The 25748-nt window shown below is 35.4% G+C and overlaps 1 protein-coding gene across 2 annotated transcripts in view; it reads left to right on the top strand.

The window, feature by feature from the left end:
* gli3 (GLI family zinc finger 3) overlaps positions 1–18608 on the top strand; it is a 340422-nt gene extending 321814 nt beyond the window's left edge. Inside the window, exons 12-16 of one of the 2 annotated variants that reach the window (XM_087308354.1) lie at positions 2740–2889; positions 3046–3210; positions 7518–7769; positions 13999–14398; positions 14766–18608. In XM_087308354.1, the coding sequence (XP_087164480.1) occupies positions 2740–2889; positions 3046–3210; positions 7518–7769; positions 13999–14398; positions 14766–16942 (3144 nt within the window). In that variant the 3' untranslated portion in view covers positions 16943–18608. 2 annotated transcript variants of the gene reach the window in all.
* The last annotated feature ends 7140 nt before the right edge of the window (positions 18609–25748 follow it).

Raw genomic sequence — 25748 nt, 5'->3', positions numbered from 1 at the left:
AGAAACTTTTGTTTAAACAAACTTAATTTAGAACATGTAATTTTGATTAAAAAAAAAACTAAAAAAAACTAAAATAAGAAATAACCAGCTGAATAAAAATAAATTGTAAAATAGTCAATACTGTGAAAAAACATCATCATCCCCACTGTTGCTGATAATGCTAAATATATAAATCTAACAATTAAGGGGGTACAACACATCATATTTGTTTTTTGTCTCATTTTCAATTAATGATTCAATAACTCACTCATGTTTAATTACTAGATGTATAGTTATTTAAGAAAGTCGCATTATTTTGATGGCTGGTTGTCACTACCTATTGGTTAAATAATGTAATTGCTACAAATTTCATTTTTGACCATCAAGTTGCATAAACAGAGATTTGCATTTTTACCATAAACATCAGTGTTTATATCTTCAATTGCCTTGTTGCCTCAGCTCAATAGACTGATCAAGGAGGACAAATATTCCATCCTTATAACAACCCCGCTCTGGAAGAACCAGACATGGTTCACAGAGATAGTTCAGTGGCTTTGGCAACCCCATTACCAATTCCTTTGAGGAAGGACATTTCCAGCCCAAACTGTGGAGCCTTGATGTTTGGTCGCTTGATGAGAGTCTTCACAACTCCTGGCCAGAGTGACTAATTCCATTTTTGAAGCTAGAGCAGTCAATTGAAGCAGTCTCTTGTTGTAAAATTTCAGTGTGGAGAGCAGCAGTTAAATCCACAATGCACACTGCATTGTTCCAACCAGAGGTTCATGCAGGGCTGTGCTCCTAAACAAATCTACACAAATCAGTAAATGTACAATGTAAGTGGAACATTCCCCCTCAGCGATTCTAGTTTTTTGTTGTTGTTGTTTTTCAGAACTTCTGTTAATAACCAGTCCATTCTGTAGATAATAAAAACTGTAAAGAAGTGCAGTTGATGAATCTGAAACCCTGTTCTATTTTGCAGATTCACTTCTGGAATTGTATAGATATGTATTGTTTGATTAAAAAATGTACATAATATTAATAAAAAAATTTGGATAAATAATGCTATCTATGTAATTCTATTGCATTGCAAACAAAGAAGCAAGTATTAAAATGTCCTTTGAAAATGTAAGATGTACACTATTTTTAAATATAAAGTTATAAATATGCTTTTAAACTGAACAACTTAATATTTAATGAACTACAAAAAGAGTATTATATTACAACCTAAGCACTAATGAGGCAGAAGCAGCTTTGGCAGGAATAAATTATCACTGTTATAAATTTGGCCATGAAACAACTCAAATAAAAAAGATAATGATTAAAAGAGAAGATGATATAGACGATGATGTAGATGTTTAGAAATTAATTTTAGAATTCTATAAATATTACCACGGTATAATAGTGATTGAAAATTAAACACTGAAATGAATACAATAGATTAACATGCTAATAATATTTGAGTTCTGTTTTTTTAAATGTATTGCAAGTTTTTGTTTATATTTGTTAATTGATTAGCTTTTGAAAAATAAATTGCTGAATCAAAATTAACAGTCACATTAATGCTCCCCATAGGAATAGAAAGCTTACTTTACGTTGATTTTTTTTTCAGTGTGCCAGAGCCTTACATTTCTATAACGGATGTATTTTAATTGAAAGAAAGGGAAAAGGATATTGTCTCAATGGGCAGTAAATTTATTTAAATAATATAACAAAAAAATAAAAAATAAAAATTAAATCACAAAAGTAGCAAACACTGCGTAAACTTAAAAATCTCTGGCATGTATTGCTGATTGCTGAGCTCTGGAAGCTCTTAGAAGATAACATTATCTTAAATAATTATTTGTTTGATGTTTTTTATGTAAATTAAGGTATAGTTAATTGCAGAACTCATCTATTAAAAAAAAGAAGAAGAAAAAAACTTGCAAATTCTGAAAGAGATCAAACCTCAGGCAGGCAAGAAAAAAATTACGTAAAAGTAACTCTAAAGTAACATGATGCTTTACTTACCATAAAAAGTAACTAAGTAACGCAATTATTCACAATATTGAGGAGTAACTCAATATTGTATAATATTCAAAAGTAACATTCCCCAACACTACTTGCATACACTGCCTATAGACTAAACAACATATTTGTAAGACCTCTCCCTTCTTTTAAAGATGTAAAACATCTCTCTTGGAACACTTTTTACATGCTCTGGAGTTTTCCAGCTTTGGAGACATTCTTTAGGTATAGCATTCAAACAATGAAATATCAAATAAGTCAATTGATTCTGATCCTAATATTTTAATTCTAGGTGCTATCATTTCAATTCACATGACCCGTCACAAAAGCTGTTTTATTTTGCTTGCAAGCACTACAGCTAAAATATGTGTGCTTAAAAACTGGAAATCAGAGCAAAAAAAAAATATATAATAAAATAAAAAACTCTGGGTTAAGGAGCTTGTATGGTACCCCTGGGAAAATATTGTATTCTGTTTTTAGGCAAAACCCCACAGACTTTGATTATATTTGGGCCATTTTCCTGATGCTTTACCCCTGTTAAACTTTAGTAATTGATTATTTCAAATATTAATTGTTAGTATTTTTACTTAAATTTACTGATTGTTAATAAAGGAATGTGGTATTCTTTGAACTTTGCATAGTTGTAAAAAATAATAATGCTTTTCTCAAAGCATACCACAGCATGACAAAAGTTCCATATCATATTTTTTTATTCATTAAGATGACTTTTGACCGACTGTATTCTTCCTCTCACAGCACATAAATAATGACCATATTCATGGAGAAAAAAAGGAATTTGTGTGTCGCTGGGAGGAATGTTCAAGAGAACAGAAACCCTTTAAGGCCCAGTATATGCTGGTGGTGCACATGCGCAGACACACAGGAGAGAAGCCTCATAAATGCACGGTGAGAATTGCATTTAACACATTTGGTACTTGAAGATTTGTGACACTCATTTCAGTAAGGAGAGCTTGCGATCTGGATTTTGGTTTAGTTCAAGAAGCTGCTGTAAAAACCTGTCTATAACTAATCTGTGTAAATTTTTGTCCTTTTTTATCTCAGTTTGAAGGCTGTTCAAAGGCATATTCCAGATTAGAGAACCTGAAAACACATTTGCGTTCACACACAGGAGAGAAGCCATATGTGTGTGAACATGAAGGCTGCAACAAAGCCTTTTCGAATGCATCAGACCGAGCCAAACACCAGAATCGGACACACTCTAATGAGGTCAGTTCACACATGAACCAAGAATGGCATTTTTTATTTTATTTTTTTGTTCTAAATATCTTTGTTTTAGACAAGTAGAAAAAATATAAAGAATTTGAAATTAAAAGGAAAAGAATTTATGCATTTCTTGTTGCAAATGATAAATCCAAACTAATACATGTCCAAAGCAAAAAAGCTTAATCCATCTCTGAATTGTCCATTTTTCAGACATTGCCACATTGTAAAATTTTTCCTGTCATGTTTTGTTGATATCATGCCAGCATTTTAAAGACGCAACACAATTGCTATTTGCTACTTTCACCTTGGCGCAAGGGTCATTTTGAGGTGTTGCGCCACACTGTTTAAATAGCAAATGCATTATAGGCATTCTGGTCTAAAAAAGCAGGCTTGTTTGGCGCGTTGCTATTTTGAGAAACTGTAAATAGTCTGTTCTTTAGAACAGAACAAAGTTTGTTTGGCGCAAAGTGCGTCTGGCTTAAACACTACAAACAAGATGCAGAGCAATACGCAAATATCTTTACATATGAAAAAGATATAATATATTAAGGATATATATAATAAGGATATATAATAGGATATAAATATAAATGATTAAAATATTACAAAACATATTAATTTCTAGCCTACATGAATTTAAAAACCACTGCCTTCATACTCTCTTCATCTCTGGAGGCTTTTTCAGTTCATTCAATTTGCTTTTGTATAATGTTATTATTATTAGCAGTATTATTTATTATATCCATGTTTATATTTGTTTTATAAAAAACAAGCTTAGATTTGTCCACCTGTCAGGTTTTAGAACGTATGGGGCGTAGCAGGTGTATTTGGAAATAACTCCGTTTTTTTGAACACACTTCGTTATCAATGTTAATTTATTCGTTTGCTGGACATTACAACTAAATTTAGAAATAGTTTTGAAACAAATCTTTGCGCTTAACAAACTAAATTAATTATTTATAGGCTAATTGATGTTTTGCAAAAGCGAAAGTGAACTTACTTTACGTCATGTAAATAACAAATGCGCTCATGACGCGACGCAACTGGCTCTTAAAGGTAATGGGAAATGAGACTCTGATTGGTTTATTCTCAAAACACATCTATAACTCATTAAGAAAATAAACTCAACCCTTTTAGACCATGCGCCATGGCGCAAAACGAATTTTCCCGTGCTTAAATTAGCAAGTATGGATTCTGACACGCCCTAAAAGCATTTGTGCCCTGCGTTTTGCGCATGGACCGTCAAAATAGAGCCCTTAGTCTTTTACCACAATTTAAGGCATGATGACATTATAGGTATTCTGCTTATCAGACTAGTCACTATGAGTTGAAAATGGGCCAAAGAAAACTGGCAAGGTTATATCTATTCATATGGGTATATAAACAGCTCATTGGCAGTCACTCATTTAGATATTTGCTTTGTAGCAGGCCACATCTCTGATACGGTGCAGTAACAGTGGCTGGGTTTCAACACCTGACTGATGGTTTAGTTCCATCTTAAAGAGTAAGACACTGTTCGGATTGTATATTTTTCAAGATGCTATTCTGTCAATGCTCGCATTCAAACTTACAAGGCTAGAAGGCACCTCTTACTGACAGAGCCTTGAACTACTCTGCCCTCATTATAATCAAGTGTAGGTGACCCAGGCGTGCATGAGCATTCCCTAGGTGAAGAAAGCGCTTCATGTCTCTCATCCAAAGCATGTAGGTTTTTAGTATCACATTTTGCCAGAGCTTACAAAGCTGCAAGACAGGCATTGCTTGTCATGACCCCCTACTAAGGACATGCATGTAAGTAGTTAATCTCTAGGGCTGATGCACAGTCTACATATGATCATTAGCTATGTCCTAATTGCCTAAGGTGGCTAAGGGAAGGGAAAACTTGTTTAGTCATAACTTGTCCAGCTAAAAAGTGAAGACCTGCTAAGTTGCCCATATAAAGAATGTAGATTCCACTAGTCAGTTTTACTGGCCCATTTTCATACAAAGCCAGATGGATTGGTCTCGTAACTCAAATCTGCATAGTGTTGCCACTCTTCTCAATTTCCTCCTTCAGAGAACAAGGTTTAATCGTGACGTTAATTCTACCTTTAAGATGCTATTATTATTATGTTTTAAATGCTCTGAATTTTGTTTGGGAAAACACTACAATTTCTCACAATAAACACTGTAGCATCACAGTGTCTGACAGTGTCAGGGTTTAGTTCATCTTTAGCAGAAATTTACTTTGCTAATTTATTTGCATACAACAAGTGACTTTCATACAAACAAATACATCACTGAGTCAATCTCAGAACCATTTTGTTCACTACCTTGGACCTTATTAATAATGTAGCTTTGAGTCTGATATTTGTCAGTAGCGAGGTAGTAATTTAGCTATGCTTCAAGCTGATGAACATACAGTACTACTTATTTATTTCTTTTGCTCATGCATTTTCCAGACAACTTTAACAGATGTAAATGTATTAACTCAAAGAGCATAAACTGAAAATAATTATAAACATCAATTTGTATTATGTGCAGGAATTACATTAACTATGATGAAATTACTGTATACATTGCCACAGTATTTCACAATATAATTTCTCATACACACACACACACACACACACACACACACAAACTATTACATTATTTTAAAATTTTATTACAATGAAAACATTATTACATTATGGGCTCAAGATTTTATTGTTTTGAGAATTATTTCAGTATGAACATTTCATTCAAATAATAATAAAATATTTATTACATTCTGTGTAGTTTATGAGCTGCTACAGACACATCAAAAGTCTAGCAATATGTAACACACCTCACTTTTTGCTCCATAGACTTCTAGTCATTCACATGTGAATTCAGTAGAAACACAAGCTAATGCCACAAGTTTCCTATGTTCAAGCATAGTGAACTCTGACCTGTGATTTCACATCTTGTGATTGTGTGAGACCAATAGAAGATCAAAACTCGACCCCTCTGTACAAATATGTAAAATTAAGAGCTTTAAAAGGGGTGTCACAGTGGCGCACTGGGTAGCACAATCACCTCACAACAAGAAGGTCGCTGGTTTGAGCCTTGGCTGAGTCAGTTGACATTTCTGTGTGGAGTTTGCATGTTTTCCCCGTGTTTGCATGTGCTACGGTTTCCCCCACAAGTCTAAAGACATGTGCTATAGGTGAATTTTGTACGCTAAAATTGGCCAAATTGTATGAGTGTGAATGAGTGTGTTTGGATGTTTCCCAGTGATGGGTTGTAGCTGAAAGTGCATCCGCTGTGTAAAACATATGCTGTATAAGTTTTCAGCTCATTCCGCTGTGGCAACTCAAGATTATTAAAGGGACTAAGCTGAAAAAAAATTTAATGAATGCAGAGCTTTTAAAGGAAGTTTTATCCCACTCCTTTTTACAGCACCATTCGACAGACTTTTGCATTGTCAAACTTGTGTGTGTCCACAGCTTTAGTCTTTAAATTTCATGGTACTGAACTTGGGGAGTCTTAAAAAGGTTCTTAAATTGTAGATCTAGAAAAAAATGGTAACACTTTATTTTGATGGCCATTTGAGTATTAGTAGACTGTTTGCTTAATATCTGTTGATACTACTCCTTCAATAGACATTTAACTGACTATAAGAAACTTTGCAAGTACATCATCACCTTTGAATTATAAGGTTCTATCTGTGTTCTGAATGATTGAGATAACAAGCTTTAAAGTTTTTGCATTCTATAGCAAACAGTATCTGTGTAACATTTGTTTTTTAAATAAAAAGTTCTAAAATGTAAACTACTTATAAAAAACATCCCGTAATGTAAATAAGTTACATTAAGTTCAAAAAGTCAATTTAATAAGAATATGTCAATAACTTATTTTGACAAAAAATGTCAGAGAGAACCTTATAATTCTAAGGTGACAACATGTCAACTTACACTAACTGTAACCCCAACAGTCTACTTATAATGTAATGAGAATTAGTTGGCACGTAGATGCAATGTGACTTAAATTCAACAAACATACCATCAAAATAAAGTGTGATCGTGAAAATGCATTGCATTAAATATTGGGGTTTATTTTTGTTGTTGTTGTTTTGGAAAGTTATGTTACATATTTATCTTGCAAGCATTGTCAACAATGAAAAAATGTGTAAGTTGACATGGCATGTGTTTTGCATCATGTGTGAGACTGCTTTTATCGGTTCACTCTTTGAATTTTTGCTGACCTTTTATATTACAGCTACATTGCACTCCACAGAAATGTATAAAATGCATTAGTAAACATTTATTTCTATTATATGCAAATGCTCTTTTTTTTATTTCTCTCAGAAACCCTATGTGTGTAAAATTCCTGGTTGCACTAAACGGTACACTGACCCAAGCTCCTTAAGGAAACATGTTAAAACTGTACATGGTCCTGAAGCCCATGTCACCAAAAAACAACGTGGGGAGACATACCCACGACCCCCACCTCAGCCACGAGAACCTGGAGCAACCACTGACCAAAAGGAGTATACCCATGCTACCTCAAAACAGGATGAATGTCTGCAAGTCAAGTCAATCAAAACAGAAAAGCCCATGGTAAGCCTCCTTTCATATCAAAAATCAAAAATAAATAACATTTTATATTTAAAGTATTTAAATTGAAAATTATTAGCTCTACTTTTTTATTTTTTCAAGTATTTCCCAAATGATATTTAACAGAGCAAGGACAGTTCCAGAATTAAATTTTTTTTTCTTCTGGAGAAATTTGTTTTATTTTGCTTAGAAAAAAAAGCAGATTTAGTTTTTAAATACCGTTGAAAGTTCAATGTTATTAACCCCTTTAAGCATTTTTTCCAGATTGTCTCAAAAAAAAACAATGACTTGCCTAATTACCCTAACTTGACTAGTTAACTAAAAAACAAATCTTTTTTAAAAAATCTAGTAAAATATTATGTACTTTCATCAAGGCACAGATAAAATAAATCAGTTATTAGAAATCAATCTTCAAAACTAATATATTTAAAAATGTGTTGGAAAGTATCTTCTTTCCCTTAAACAGAAATTAGGGAAAAATATAAATGAATTAAAATTTAACAAAAGGGATAATAATTCTAACTTCAACTTTACATATACACACAAACAGTTGAAGGCGAAATTATTAGCCCTCCTGTGAATTTTTTATTATTTTAAAAATATGTCTCAAGTGATGTTTGGCAGGTTGACATTTTGCCATGTTCAAATAAATAACTGAATATCTTTTTTCCACTGCCACGCATTACATGTCCTCTCTTACTAAGGACAGTGGGTGATCAGGTGAGAATGGTGATTTTTTTTTTTTAGGTCTGCTTTTTTTTTATTTTTCATTTCACTTGTTATGTTTTCAAGTCTGTATCATTGCTTGAGCTATTCATTCAGTCATTGGTCAACCATGTCTTATATTAATAATTATGCTGCTGGTAATTACTTTTAGTTGTGGTCAAAAATGTTGACATTCTTGATAAATATGAGCAAATTTAATGTTTAGACTTTGTAATGTTTTACCTTTTCTTTTATACATTAATCTTCCATTGAAATAAAAATTAATAAAACTGGGGAAGGAAAAATTATTATGAAATAACGTTTTTTTTTTCTCCAAATCATGTTGGTGAACATTGTTGGCACTCTTTTATTTGATACATCTTTTTCATCCCTCATTTGCCCAGATAACAGTTCTAAATCGTTTCCTGCAGACTTTTTCCTTACAGAATCTTTCCAGATCATTCAGCTTCTCTGACCCATGTTGGTGCTCTTTCCCCTTTAGTTGACCCACTAATTTTCCATAGGATTCAGTTCAGGGACTCAAATGGCCATGGCAGAACCTTACTTTTTTTTTTAGTGACCCATTTTTGTGTCCGTCTTTGTTGTAGATCTTTGATGATATGGAACATACAACCTTGGTCTATTATAAGACTTCCAGAAGTTTTACGCATGGTCAGGTTTTCATTTTTATATGACGGTACATGACAGTGTGTGGTTAGATTTTTCCCAACTTTCTTTGCTCATAGTTACCAAGAAGGCAAATCATTTTGACCATGAATATGTATTTCAAATCAGAAAAAGTTGGGACAGTATGATTCTAAAAAAAAATAAAAAATAAAAAAAATTATTTCTAAATTTGCGTTGACATGCATTTCATTGCAGACAATACATCAAAGATTCTCTTGATTTTTTTTATTTTTTTATTTAAATTAAATACATATTCTAAATACATAATTTTATTTCTTGCAACACATTTCAAAAACAGTTGGAACAGAAAAGCATTTACCATGTTGTATTGTTTTTGTCCCTTTTCACAACACTTAAAGATGCTTAGGGACCAAAGACACCAAGTGATAGTGTTTCTGGTCAAATTTTGTCCCATTTTTCTTGGATTTTGATCTTCAGAATGAACCACACATTCTCTATTGGAGACAGGTTGAGACTGCAAGTAGGCCAGTCAAGTACCTGTATCTTTTTCCTCCGCAGCCAAAACTTTGTAATATTTGCAGAATGTGGTTTTACATTGTCTTGTTGAAATACATGCACGGGCGTCCCTGGAAAAGAAGAGTGGATTGTGCTTCAAAATCTCGATGTACTTGTCAGCATTAATGGTGCCATCACAGAAGAGCAAGTTACCTTTGCCAAGGGCACTGACACCCCATACCATGACAGACCCTGGCTTTTGGACTTGTGGTTGGTAACAGTCTGGATGAACCTTTTCTTCTTTGGTCCAGAGCACGCAACATCCATTTCTACCAAAAAAAAAAAAAAAAAAAAAAAACTGAAATACTGATTCATCTGACCACATTATACGTTTCCACTGTGTGATGGTCCATCTTAGATGCCTCCGAGCCCAGGGAAGTTGATCGTTCTTTTTGACCGTGTTAACAAAGGGTTTCCTTTTGGCACAGTACAGTTTTAACTGCCGTTTGTGGTTGTAACTACATATTGTGGCATTTGAAAAAGATTTGCCAAAATAGTCCTGAGCCCATGCAGTAATATCACTTATACTGTATGTGATAAATTATTCAGTGCCACCTAAGGGATCGGAGATCACAGTTGTTCAGCTAAGGCTTGCGCCCTTGTCCTTTACACAGAAGTGCAAGTTACCTTTGCCAAGGGCACTGACACCCCATACTATGACAAACCCTGGCCTTTGGACTTGTGGCTGGTAACAGTCTGGATGATCCTTTTCTTCTTTTGTCCAGAGCACATGACATCCATTTCTACCAAAAAAATAAATACATAAAAAATAAAAACCTCAAATACTGATTCATCTGACCACATTAGATGTTTCCACTGTGTGATGGTCCGTCTTAGATCTCTCTGAGCCCAGGTCACACTCCATTACTCCAGATTCCTTGAATCTTTTAATTATGTTATTCATTGTTGAAGGTGAAATATCCCAATTTGTAATGTGTTGCAGATATGAATGACAGAAAAGGTTAGTCAGGAAAGTTAACCAGACGAAACAGTAATATTTTGTGTTCATATTGTCTGCAATGAAATACAAGTAAACATAAATTTCTTTTTTACTTGCATTTTCCATACTGTCCCAACATTTTCTGATTTATGGTTGTGTATATATATATATGTGTATATATATGTATATAAATGTGTATATATATATATATATATATATATATATATATATATATATATATATATATATATATATATATATATATATATATAGTCAAGCCCAAGAGAGTCAAGCCCGTTGGTTGGTTTATTTATTGTTTGTTTGTTTGTTTGTTTGTTTGTTTGTTTGTTTGTTTGTTTGTTTGTTGTCATAATACTGTTCATATAGTAAATTGAGTATCATATCAACTTGTATGAAAAAAAAGTATTATATCAGATTGCAAGCTATGTCTAGTAATTGTATGTGTACTTGGCTTTGTACAGTTTTAAAAACAAAGCTTCTTTGTTTCACTGGTTTTGTATAGAACATTTAACATCCATACGTTTTGTTGTCACAATGATATTTCATATGGTCACATGAGTATTACATTTTATCAAAATGCATGATCAAGTACCTCTAGTAATTTTTCATTGGTATAATTGGTTCTGTGTAGGAACTTTTTATTATTATTATTGTTTATTTATTTAATTTCTTTATGCTAAAAATAGTAAGATGTTGTTTGGAGATCCCCAAAGGGTTCTTCCATGGCATCACTCAAAGAAATACAAAACAATACAATAAAAACTTTTCTGGAACCTTTATTTTTAAAAGTTTATTATTATTTTTATAGTGACCAAAATCTTTTTAAAACCAAAGCAGTATAAAGTAGTTTTAAACTATGGAATCAGTTTAGTCTCAAAAGAAATTCTCGCAAAAGACACGATGTACACATGCGTAGCCAATTCACGTGCATAAAATCAAATTCATGTGCGTAAAATATTTATTTATATTCACAAAAAATTTTCATGTGCTCAAAATAATTATACATTTTCATAAAATACGTTTCACAAATGCAAACACCATTTGCAAATGTATAAGAGTGTACAAAAAGTTTTGAATGTTTAAAACTTGCGAGTTTATCCTGAATGAGAATGTGCAAACGACTCCCCCTGGATACATGTGTATGTATTTTTGAGACTTTCCTGACAGGGGCAGGGTAACTCGTACCTTTCAGCCAATCAGATGAGAGCTGTAGTCAATGACACCAACTTTGCGCTTCATTTGCGCAGACTGTTTCTTTTCAGCATGGCGAACGGAGAAAGCAGCAGTCGCATTTTTTTAATTTATTTAATTATTTGACCATAGCCTCACTCTTTTTATCCATTATTTTGCCGCAGCTCCGCTCTTCTTATTTATTGTCTCGCAGCCTCATGAGCAGAATGTAGCCTGCAGAATGATGAATTATCATTCCCGCAATGCAAGCACTGCAGTATCATTGTGGTCTAGGTGTCAGCACGTTGCGTTATCAAGCCGCCGACCTGTGTTCGATCCTCACCAGTGATTAACTTTTTTTTTTTTCATTTTTATTGTTAAGACATATAAAACTGTAAGGTTGTTGAACATTTGAAGTTCTAAAGCAGCTGTTTTCTTTAAAAAGGCTTGATAGTGTAATTAGAAACTGAATTGGAAATGATCTTATTTTAATATAGTCAGTCGTGAACTGAGGTGGGCCGGTCAAAGGCTTGAAACTCCAGGGCTGAAAAGGAGTCCCACTCCGGCCCTGATTATATCCAATGAATGTAAACAAGCTGCTGTTGTGCTTTAGTAATATAATATGTAGAATATACCCTATCATTCCGTAATAATTATAATTATAAGTGTTTTCTGTCACTACTTGTTTATCCTGCATTAATGCATTCACTGTATGTGCTCAATTAATTATTAAAAGATCGGGACCTCAATTCTACCATCGATGCAAAATGATGATGGTTTGCATGTTCATTAATCCTTATAAGCATGACATTCAAGTCTGAATTTGATTGAGAAAGATATTTTATAAATTCAAAGTTACAAACAATAAAATAACACAGAAGTACTAGGATAATAGTTTATAGATTAGATATAAACATTGATGTTTATGGTAAAGATTATAATAACTGTTAAATCACTGTCTTATGAGAGTTGCACATAATTAGATGCATAAAACATTTTGAGTTTACTTGATTCATTCGCACTTCATTTGCAAGTCAAAATCACTTCACGATAGAAGTGGATACCCATCATGGAAGGGGTGTCTGTCTTCCTTGGGACTTCAGTTTTATTGCTAATTGATTAACATGGATTTTATAGACTGATTTCACGCGGCCTCCATTAAAAAAGCAAAATTAGGCTGCGATGGGAACAAACCCAGAAGTATCGCCTGAGTCACACAGGAATGTTGTGTACCTGGCTGTATACCTTATCAGCGAAGAGAAAGCAATACAAATGTATCCTTTCATTGCCTTCAGAGTGACACAAAGGTACATTCTGAATGGATAGTGAAAATAAAAAGGGATATCAGACCTCATTTTTAGCTAGTCACCAGTTATCAAACGTTTTCTTTCCCAAACACATGTTTTAGATGCCATTTGTCAAACTCAAGTTAATGAACTGATTCTTTCACTATATTAGACTTGTCACGATACTGAATTTCGGCACTGAAATTTATAAAAACCATCAATTTCCCACTAACGTATAAGCACTGATGAGCACATGTTGATTTGCCATAGTCTTCACCGGTGCTCAACAGAAATGATTGTGATTGGTCGTGAAGAATTTCATTCGGCAGATTATTATTTTGCTTCCAAAATTAACCCTCAAACTGTATTTACTTCCTTTTTCTAATACTGATTTTGCCAGCAACATTTAGGCAACAATATACAATAAAAACGTTTTACATTTAAATATATTATTTCTAACTTGATATTAAAATTAGGTGCTTAGTTAATTTAGCAACATTAAACTACCTGTTTACCTATAAGTTTGGTAGGAAGAATTATTTTAATGTAAATGGATTAAAAATAAAGTGGAGTATGTATTTGAGGCGGTTAACTACAAAAGAATTATTGACTGCCTGGTTAAAAGTAACAGAATGTAACAGAGCACAGTTATGACATTGTTTTAATTCCCAAAGCTTGCACTATCTATTATTTTACATAAACAATAGTTGTGTACTTTTGATTCACAAAAAACATTGCTACATTTGGGCGTAGTGCAAGTAGAAATATTAGGATGCAGCATGGGACTCCAGGGGCAGACCTCTTCTCATTTAGAATGTAATAAACAATCTTTAAATAGATTTACCTGTTAAACTTTTCAGAAATGTAACAATTGTCAAAGTATATAAATTCTCTAATTCTTTCTTAGACGTCTCAGTCAAGCCCTGGCAGTCAGTCTTCATGCAGCAGTGACCAGTCCATCAACGGCCCCCATGTCAGCCAGGGAGTCCAGCTTACTGTGAACAGTATTGGGCTTGCGGGGGAGGTGGCAATGCTTGAGGACATGGAAAATGAAGAGGAGGATGAGGAGAACAGAGAAGGAGAGAAGGAGGATGCCCCCATTATGGACTCTACAGTATCCACAGCAACATCCTCTGCGGCAACAATAGTTTTGCAGACTCATCGAAGTGTTGGACGGCCCCTACGCTGGATGGAGCATGTTAAGATGGAGAGGTTAAGGCAGGTGAATGGAGCTGTGCCTAGGCTAGGATTCCTGCCTCCAACACCGCCCCCTAAAGGCCAGGCCATGCCTGCCCTCACAGGAAAGGGTAAGTCTTATTTTCTGAGCTCTGTCAACATATCAGACTTTACTAATTGAATTGCAGACCCACAAGCATTTTTATAATCTTTTAAACGTGTTATCCAAAAAAATAAAAAACTGTCATCATCTTCATCTCATTTCAAACCTGTATTTTTATTTTAAAGAAGTCACATTGAAGTAATTTTCACAATGTTACATCTGTTCTTTCAGTAATGCATAGTTTAAAGACATGATGACAGAAGTTTATTTTCAGAGTGTCTGTGGGGTTGTAAAAGGTAGTAAATGAAGTTAGCCAAAATTAAGGACATTAAAAAGTATTAAAAAGTAACAAACATCATCTGACGAGGTATTACATTTTACATCTGTATTATCAGGTCAATGCCTTGGGAGGAGTACTTCTGTGAGGGTGCCTCCATGCCCTGAGCCGTCCAACACAGAGCTGACAATTCTGAGTTTGCTGCATGAACGACGGGACAGTAGTGGCAGCAACACTAGCTCAGCTTACCTGAGCAGCAGCCGTCGCTCATCTGGCATCTCCCCCTGCTTTTCCAGTCGCTGTTCTAGCCAGGCTTCACTGTCAGAGTACAGCCCCCATCGACATATCCATAATCTCAGTGCAACTGATTCTTATGACCCTATTTCCACTGATGCCTCTCGACGCTCCAGTGAAGCCAGCCAGTATGATGGAGGAAGTTCAAGTGCAGTGGTGTTTGGTGGAAGTGGAGTTTTCAAGGGCAGTGGTATGGGATCAAGAGGGGATCTGAACCTCACTCCAGCTCAACACTATAGCCTAAAGGCCAAGTATGCAGCAGCAACAGGTGGACCTCCTCCCACACCCTTGCCCAGTATGGGGCATATAAACCTAAAGACTCACTTTGCTTTAAAGGAAGACAGAAAGGACACTGGCCAGCTTACACTACCACCACTGGTCAGGTCACGTCGCTGTAGTGATGGTGCACACAACTCGCATGACAGTCAAGCCGTGTATCAACGAAAGGGAACATACTTTGGTGGTGGTCCAGGGAAAAATGATCGAAGAGCTAGTGATCCTACACATCACAAACAAAATCTTAGTTCTTATGGCTTGCCACAAGTACGACATTTCAGTAGTTTAAACAATATGACTTCATCACCCAATCCTGCTAGTTATGGTTACTCAAACAGAGAAGATCACAGTCTGAACCTACAGAATTCAACCTGTCATGTAGATAGCTTTCAGAGTGGTCTGCACTCCCCTTGTCCTCCTAGCATCATGGAGCAATCAGCACTTGAGAACATTTTCATGAACCAGGATGGTCTTTTGTTACGTGTCAATGAAAACATCCAGTCTGATTTCATGCAGTATCTCCATTCCCAAGATCAGGAATCAATAATTATCCAAGACAACCATAGGCCTATTTTCAATCCTGCAGATGACCAAAACTTCCTCAGTCCACAGCAGCAGCAAGAGGGGGTAGAGCAAGAAGACACTCGTATAGATCTGATGCCTATCCAGTCGAATGAAGTGAGCTCTGCTAGTGCTGATGTTACTATTCCAAGGCAGCCGTTTCAGAGGTGTGGCAGATGGTCAGACCAGAGTGGCTCAGTAAGCAACGCCTTTGGTCGATTTGGAAACATGGTTGTACAACAGCAGCCTATAGATTTTATTGATCAGCACTCAGCTCTTCAACACATGGGAGGTATAAGCTATGGGTGCAGAAATTCAGAGCAGCATCTACAAGTAGCAAAACCAGCCCAAGAGAAGTCCAGGATGAAAACAGGCATTAAGACTGAGTCTTCCTCAACCTTCCAACTGGAATCCAAACACAGCAACTTTGGTCGACCAGACTTCTCTCATATCTTTTCGGCCCCCATTCATCAAAAATGTTCCCAGCATACAGTTGTATCCCAATCTTATCCCCAACAAAATCAAATTACAAATCAAGATAGCAGCAATCTCTTTTTGCAAAGACCAGGTAACTGCAGCTTACTCTTGGCTTACCGGCCTCAGCCAGCTGTCAACACTTCCTACTCCACTAGGCAGGATATTAACAGCCATAATGTACAATCATGCCATCCACAAAGCTTGAATAGACTAGGCACAAGTTGTTCCCCTTCAAATCAGGTTTCCGTTGTGAAGCTTGATCAAGTTAATCACCTTCAAATCAACTCTTGCTCAACAATTCAGCAACAAAAGCCTGTGTTTATTGATAAGTGTTTTGACCCAGAAGAGTCCAAGCTCTCTCACGCCATAGTACAGTCATGTCTAATGGAATCATTGATGGCAGAGAAAGAAAGAACTTCCAAAGTTCTTCTGTCATCTGGGGTTGGTCAGGTGACTAGCAAAGTAGAAAGAAGCCCAGCTGAAAAAGTTGGTTTAGGAATTTGTTCCATTGGTGGTGATAGTTATGATCAGGGCAGTGTAGTGTCTTCCTCTCGACTCAGTAATTCTCATGATTCCTTTGCATTTCACAGTGTGGATCCAGGCACTAACAACATGGCTATTAGTGACATGAACTCCCTCCTCACCACCCTCGCAGAAGAGAGTAAATTTCTGGCAATCATCCAATAGTTTGTGAACTCCCCCACCAAAAAAAAAAAAAAAAAAATACACTTAACACAAATTTAAAATACTTTTGCATGCAAAGTTGTGGTATGAGAAAAAAAGCCTTATGAACACTGTTTAACAGGCAGTGTTGATAAAAGAGTTGCTATAAACTCTATTTTGATGGGGGGGGGGTTACATCTTCTTAGAGGATGATCATGAAGGCACCTAGAGGATGAAAGAGGCACCAATCTTTTTGCCTCATAGTTTTCAGTGTTGATTTTGCTCTTATTAAGTTCTGTTGCACTGTTGATAGAAGTGCATGGCATTTTTCTTAAATGCTAAATTGTGCATAGTATTCACTAAAATGAGTAGGTTAACTCATATTGTGTACCTTTATTTTAGAGTGCTTTGCAAACTGCAAAAAAGATGTAAATATGCACAGATATGACTGTCAACAAGTTAAGAGAGGGTTGAATATTTTTACAGGAAAAAATGTCATGTTTACCAATGTTGTGGTGATTTAAGTTTTAACAAATCTTGTTTTGGCCAAATTTTCACACCATCGCTAGAAAGAGAAACATTTTGTAACGTGATCAACAAATCATCTAGAACTGATCTGTATCTTAACTATGTTGCTACAACTTTGTAAATATTCTTTCTTTGTTTACCATAATAATTTACATTTTACACATTTTTTATATAACTGTTAATGACTGGGGTCAATGTTAAACAGTACTTTATGTGACAAATGTCAAGAAAAAAAACATCTGTGGTCATTTTAGTAAAGTTCAATATATTGCTTATTGCACAGAGGATTTGGAATTTGGGATCAAAAGGTGTTGTTTAAAGTACAAATTCATGTTTAAATTTATCTGAATATGTCAGTAATTTTATTTGTTATTTTGTAAAAGTCGATAGTGTGCTGTTTTTGTCACAGCAGTGCAGTAAATATATAGTAAGATGTCATGTATACCTTGACTTTTTAGATCAACTTGTCTTCTGTCTACACATTTATGATTACATAAGCAAATTTCACATTTATATAAACAATGGCACATCAAGAGCAAAAAGAGTTTAAAGCAGTATTAAAACAATCTGCAATGTCTATGTACAGTTTTTTTAAAGATGTACTCCAGCAATTAAGTAATGTTTTTGTACAGTTATTTCTGCAGTCGTATTACAGTGTCTTTTATTTTAATCACAAAAGTGGTGTGACCCATTCCAATAGGACACGATCAGAAGGTTTACGCCTAAGGTATGTGCCTTATTTATGCCTGTCCATACAAAAGAATCACTGCCGTATTCCTTTTTTACACAAATTATAGAAAAACAAAAAGGGAGGATTCCTATGACTTCATGCTTTGGTTGGGCATTGAGAAATGTGACGTAAACATTGTTGTTTCTGTTGTTGTTTGATTTCTTCAAGCTTGTAAATACATATTAATTCGGTACACTGTAGTCGGAATAGTTTGCATCTGAAGTCAGAATTAGAAAAAAAAATATCTTCCTAAATATCTAAAGCAGGAATATCTGTGTTTTGTTCTACATTTAAACAAAGAAATTAAAATAGAGTCATGGTGCCTAGCACTTTTAAACTGGGAACAACTCTTAATGCTTTTTATATAAGATTACAACAATTGTTTGTATGGTTTTAATAAAAAAAATAAAAAACATTTAAATTACATGATTATCTTGTTGCCAATGTGTGTTGATGTTTTTTTATCATGTTATGAGTACACCATTCATATTTGCTAAACAACTTTTGCTATGTTGTACATGACATTGAAGGGCACCTAGTTTAAATTCAGATTTTTTTATTATAATGGGTCAAAAAGTGTCATTTTGGGGGCATGTACACAGGTCATTGTTTTAGGTGTGTGTTGCTTCACATAAAAAATTGTTTTGACTTCCCACCCAACTTAACAAGGGGGCGGAGCCAAGAGCTCCCCTGCTTTGTGTATGGCAATTGACAAGCAGACAGAATGAACCAACCTAAGTGAGAGGATCAGCATTCACCCATACATGTACGAATCGCAGGAAATGCAAACGACTGAAGTTTAAGGAAGATGCAATGAAAAGTAGAAATTTTTGTAAGCCTACCTAAAGTTACAAACAATGTCGCCGATTAGAGCAATTATGTGGTTGATCCGCCAGCCGAGATCAATCGAGTGCTATTAGAGAGAGTGCTGAAAGACTCTGTGGATCAGCTGTTTTTAATGGTCGAATCTCGATACGTTGCATTCACTGCGTGTTCAGATCAAATGACCGCTATATGTAAAATCTCTGTTGCTTATTCGCAGGAAGACAATGAAGGCTCTTGAGCCCAATGAGCCTTACATCCAAAAATAGAGCAAGGGTGTTTCTTTGGTGACATCTCTCTGACTCACACACTGAAAATGGCGGATGTGAAACAACAAACTGGGGATTTGTTAATGAGCACCAATCAATCAATATTGGTGGCCGGTAGAAACGCACTCCTATGTCAAGTTGCGGTAGGTCTCAAAACTGCTTCTATTGTTCCACTTGTTTTTTTGTTGTTAAATTGAAAAAAGGACTGGGTGTGTTTATATCACCCAAATATAAAGGTCTATACACTATAGCTACACACAGTTCTGTCCAAACAGCTTGAAAAGTATATGTTTTACCGTAGGTGCTTTTTAAAAGGCATAATCAGTAAACAATATTAAAAGGAAGGCCTACTTAGATCCAATCCATATTAACATAACATGTAATATTTAATCTAGTTTTTGCTTATTCTGTAATTGTAAGGATTCCTCAAAAAAGGAAATCGCCCAGCTTAAAACCATGTCCAGGAACATACTTAAAATTAAACTTTGAATGGTGCTAGTTTAGCAACCATGTATGTTTACAAGCATCCATTTTTGCTTTGAAAAGAATATGTGTTAATGGAATTTTGTCCAGCAGGATGGTGGATCATAGCATCATTATGTTACATCATTACTATGTTAGCTGTGATGGGTAGGGTTAGGGGTGGAGTTAGGTGAGCACATTAAAAAGCATTGTATGCAGCTCAGATTGCACTGCACTAAGTCTGCAGCCAGACTCCTCTCGAAATGTCACTAAATGCAGTATTTGAATTCACAATTTAATAGAAAATAAGGTGAATAACAACAAAAAGGTCCACTTTTTAAGGAAAAAAGAACCACCACTTTCAATAGTCTTGCTACTGGCCTGATTTACATATACTTAATATAGAAAATACTGTGGAAATATCCTAGTTGTTGTAACGTACAGTCCGGAGGTAAAATTAAATTTTTTACTTCTAAAAAGGTCTGGGTTCAGTCTACAGGTCAGTTACAGTGCCAGGGAGTCTGCTGTAAGAATCCCTGGGTGACACCTTTATTCTAACAGGACACTTAGCAGATTGCTTCAGCCCTTTCTGTTTGCGCTTCAAGGAAGCACGGCCAGATAAGGGAAAAAAAGGAGGGAAACCTTACATTTGGCCTACACACAGACATTCCACGATATTAAAAAGGGCATTTGGAACCCAAAATTCCTGCTCTGAATAACACATAACTTGTGTAATTTGTTTACTTCCTCATATAACCTATACGCCTAGTATTTTTAACCTTTTTGAAGCATTAGATTGAGTAAGAATGGGTAAATTATGTTTATGTAATCTTAAAAGCGTTGTGTTTAGTACCATTACGTTTCTTCTGCCATTTTACAATATATGCTGCATAGTGCATGAAATTAACTTATATGGCTTACATTCTTATGCTTTAAATTAAAGTCCATCTGTATGTTTTGGTAGGACCCTCATCGGTCCAAAGACAAAGGAAATCTTGCGCTCAAACTTTTGCCATAAAACCCATGGGGGCCGACTTGACCCAAAGTTAAAAACCATCTACCCACCAAAATCTCAGCAGAAAGGTCCCAGCAGAAGGTTTCCACAGAAGTGAGTACCCACGTGACTCGCCTGAGATATGATAACCATGATAACCATGACTACTACTGGAAAAAAGTTTGAGGTTACGAGTCTTTAATCACTTAAACACTATTTCCAGTCATGCAAACATCAGGACGTCATTCAAATAACTTAATCGACTGATGAAAATCTGATCCCTGCGTATAGTCAGCATCATTCACATTGAGGCAGTCATGGCCTAATAAACAGAGAGTTGGATTTGTGATCCAAATGTTGCAGGTTTAAATTCCAGCCAAACATTAGGGATTGTAGGTGGGAGTGGTGAATAACAGCACTAATAAAAGGACTTCCTTTGAGTCCTTTGAGCAAATCTTTGAAGTCACAACTGCTCATGTGTATTCACAGTAGCCGCGTTTCCACTGTCGTACCTAAAGCCAGCATGCCAGTGCAAGCCAGGGACAGTCACGTTTCCACAGTCACTTCCGGGGCTTCATCTGGGCTTTCTTGGACCAACGGCCAACCTTTGTCGACCTGCCAAATACTTTGGGCCAAAGCAAGCCAGCTGGGGCTGTGGGACAAGGTGAAAGCAAGATGGTATGCTGCCATTTTCACAAGTAGCACAAGTACAATTTAAAAAATTAAAATCATAGCTACTGGTCAGGTGTAGATTTTCATGTGCATCAAATTGATTTAAGTGTTGCATAAATATTCCTTAAAGTTGTTTTAATATAAGTTTTATTTCATTCCACTTGATGATTTAGTTTCAATAATGCACAAAATTTTTACACACTTCAGTCAGACTCAAGTGGTGTGCCTTATAGCCTATTACATTAAAACACAACAGCCAGTACTATCAGTTGTCGAGAATTTTTGTCATGTTTAAAGAGTGTGTTTGAGCAACATGCATGAAATGGTGGGAAAAGGCATGATGCTGTGGCTAATGAATTTATTTATTTTTATTTATTTATTTATTTTTTGGAGATCATACAAAACATGAATATAATAGAATGACATAAATCTTGACACTATTGGCCCAAAACATTAGTGCCACATTTTAGATAAAATATTCTAACTTTTAGTCTAAAAAAAAAAATAATAAAATAAAAAATGACAAAAATCGGATACAATAATAAATAAATGAGTCAATATAAAACAAAGAAAAGCTATATAAATTTAAGTCTATATAATACAAATAAATTACATTTTTAAGCCATTTTGAGCTTTCATTCTAGGATGAAAACATTTTTATTTATTTTCTAAAAATTGCTTTTAAATATTACAAATAACGCATTTGTCTAATTAGATGTTAATATTAATCAAATTGTGCAAAACAGAGAGTTCTTTGGTAATTCCATTAAGAAAGCCTATATTTGTAGCCTATATAAGTGAAACCATCAGCACTTCTTTTCTATCATCCAGTCCTGCACTGATTTCAAAATGGATTCGGAAAAACTGCATGTAAAAAATGTTTCATGTCCTCAAACAAATGTTTGCTTATTGACATGGTAAAATTAAATGTAGAAAATTTAAGGGTAGCCTATAATTTAATATTTAAATTTTTTTTTTTTTCCTTTGAGGAGAAATGGAAATTGTAGATATGACATTCTAAAATATTTAACAGTACATTTATCATTTGTATGATTAAAAAAAAAAAAAAAAAAAATATATATATATATATATATATATATATATATATATATATATATATATATATATATATATATATATATATATATATATATTCTGATGTGTTTGTTGTGAATATAAGCTGCTGTGATGCGAGCACAACTTTTTTTTTTTACTTTTTTTTTTTTTTTTTAAGACAAACCTGCTCTTATGTCCTGAAATCCTTAACAGTTTCCCTTAACCAATAACCGATTAAGGGATTAGATGCAACACTCTTAAATTATTCTCTTAGGTAAAAATCTTGTGGGTTTTGTTTTATGGGTGATGCGCTTTGTCATTGCCCCTCTGTTGGTGGCAAGACCACTAGATGCAGGATGGCAATAAAAGTTGGTGAGTAAACTAATATTTTTTCATATTCATATCATATTTGTTTTCCTTTGACTTAGTTTCTTATTTATCAGGGGTCGCAACAGTGGATTGAACCACTAACTATTCCACCATATGTTTTATTCTCCCAACTGCAACCCAACACCAGCAAACCGAATATAATTAATGAAAATACATATGTGTATAGACATATAATTTAGTGCTGTACAGTAATGTGTAATTAGTTTGCTTCAGTGATCATTTTGTGATGATGCTTTTTATCTGTGTGATTCTGATTTGACTTTCTTCTCCCAACTTAACTGGCTGGGTTTTGTGACATTTGATTAGGTTCAGGGGTGGGGTTTTCATGTTTCGCTGCAAGCTATTGGCCCGACAGTGGAAATTCGGCCTCCCTGCTCAAGCTCCCAGGCTATTGGCCCAGCCTGGCACGGTGAAAGCCCTGGCTTGCTCTGGCTCAACAGTGGGAGAAGCAGATAGGTGTTAGTGTGTTCAGCGCTGTGTGTGCTATTGAATTGGTTAAATGCAGAGAACAAATTCTGAGTATGGGTCACCATACTAGTACCTAGAATAGCAAAGTCGAGTAAAGGAGGTCGAGCCTTCTCTTTTATGGGTCCTAAACTCTGGAATAGCCTTCCTGATAATGTCCGAGGCTCAGACACACTCTCTCAGTTCAAAACTAGATTAAAGACCTATCTGTTTAGTAAAGCATACACAATGTATCACTTAACGGGTTTCCACACGTTTCTACATCTTGTTTATATACACTATGAACAGCTGCTACGCTAATTATTCTCTTTATTCTCCATTTCCACCTGGGGATACTGATCCCGAGGTCCTCAGATTATGCGGAGTCACTGATTGGATCCAAGACCGGCGACGAGATGATCCCAAGGTGTCCATATCCGGGACCAGGCTGTATCCTGAGCTGCTGCTGCACTGTTGGTCAAGGCGGAGTGGAGAGCATGAGACTGATTCCAGTGACGCTCCAGGGACAGATGAGTCTTCGCTGAGACCAGCTTCCAGCCTGCAGCTCTGCAAAAGACTTTTGGCCAGCGGAGAAATTAAAATGGTTGTGCCGAACTGAGTCTGGTTCTCTCAAGGTTTTTTTACTTCACTCTCAGTAATGATTTCAAACCACACTGAACTGAGCTAAACTGAACTGAACTTAGACACTAAAAACTGAACTACCCTGATCCAGTTACTATGACCATTCATGTGAAGCTGCTTTGACACAATATACATTGTAAATGCGCTATACAAATAAAGCTGAATTGAATTGAATTGAATTGAATTGAATTGAATTGAATTAAATTGAATTGAATACTTGGCCACACGTCACTTCACTTTACTTTACATGAAAGTTGTTTAACTAATACACTGACCATACAGTAATTGATTAAACTTTTATAAACCAAAGGGCAAGGTAAGCGCTATATATTTCTAGTTACATTTACAATATTCTACATTGTACAATCCAATTGTTCGGTCCATGGTGGAAAAATATGTATGATGCAGATTCTTTGATTAAACTAACTTTAATACAATGAAAGATATCCAGTGAAATACATACTCTCAAGTCCTGACTTTGTCCAGCCTTAGACAAGAGGTGAACTTGCTACAAAATTTTCACATGATATCACATTTTTTCATCTCATCCAAAGCTTGATGAAGCCTACCATACTCATTTGGAGCAAGGCAACGATATGGCAAATGAAAGAGCTTGTCACGACTCTGTAGAGACTGTGCTAAACAAATGCAGCCTTTCCACAGTCCAACTTTTGCCTGGAAAAAATAAAACGATACAGAGAAATGAGTTAACAAGTTTTGTCTTGCAGTAATTAAACACATTGCAGGACTCCACGTCCAATCATTTACTCCAGACCCGGTTTGTAAGCTTAGAACTTCTTTTACACTCATCTCCGCATTGACAAGTCTCCGCATTGATCCCGTGGGCCAGCCTGTACACCTGCTGGTTACCTACTTACACACATGCAGTTTCTCCACCCTCCAGCACCTACTGTAGACTGCAGCTCTGCCCAGGAAGTTTGGCCAAAGAAAAAATGGTCATGCCCAACTGATCCTGGTTTCTCGCAAAGTTTTTTTTTTTCTTCATTTTCGTTAATTGGTTAAGTTTAGTTCCTCGCCACTGTCGTCAATGGCTTGCTTGGTTTGGGACTTGTGGAGCTGCACATCGATGGATTTGCTTTTCAGTGTTTGGACTTTCAGATGTAAAAATTAAACCACACTGAACTGAACTAAATTAAACTTTAACTCTGAAAACAGAACCGACACAATTTCAATTTTAGAACTTTTATGGTAAGCTGCTTTGCCATTATACACATTGTAAAAGTGCTATAGAAATGATAGAAAGATTAATTGAATTGAATCTCATCCTGTCTGTTGGTTAACACTTCAGTTGTTTTGGAATGTGTAGTTAAAGATCAAATGAGGAACCATCAGGAAAATCAGAACAGTCAAAATCAACGCCAAGCAAGGGAAAGTATCTCCAAGTGTGGACTTTCTTTTTTTAAAGTAACTATTTTCTCAGAAGCACGGACCATTCTCAAATAGCAGTACTGCCAACTGAGATGTCATGGCTCATTTGCAGTCTGCCCCTGACTACGTTTTTATCATGGGTTTGAGTGGCACTGCTTTTATAATCTGTACTACAAAATCAGCCATAAGGCCATTGCTACAATGGTTAGAAGATCAAGCAACTTGTTTTGTTCAGTGTGATCACAAACATGTTCAGACACTCTTATTAATAACTCTATAGAATTTCTCATCTGATGGATAAAATGTTTAAAGAGATTACTGCCAAGAATAAGATTATTACCCTGGCCCTGTTCTGTCATCTCCACATCCACCAAAACACCATCAGTTGGAAGGCAAGACAACACCATTAGTCAGCATTTGTGGAAAGACACA

Source organism: Danio rerio, chromosome 24, assembly GCF_052040795.2.
Source record: "Danio rerio strain M-AB ecotype USA chromosome 24, GRCz13ab, whole genome shotgun sequence".
Classification (NCBI taxonomy): Eukaryota; Metazoa; Chordata; class Actinopteri; order Cypriniformes; family Danionidae; genus Danio; species Danio rerio.
This window is presented reverse-complemented; position numbering and strand designations above follow the sequence as displayed.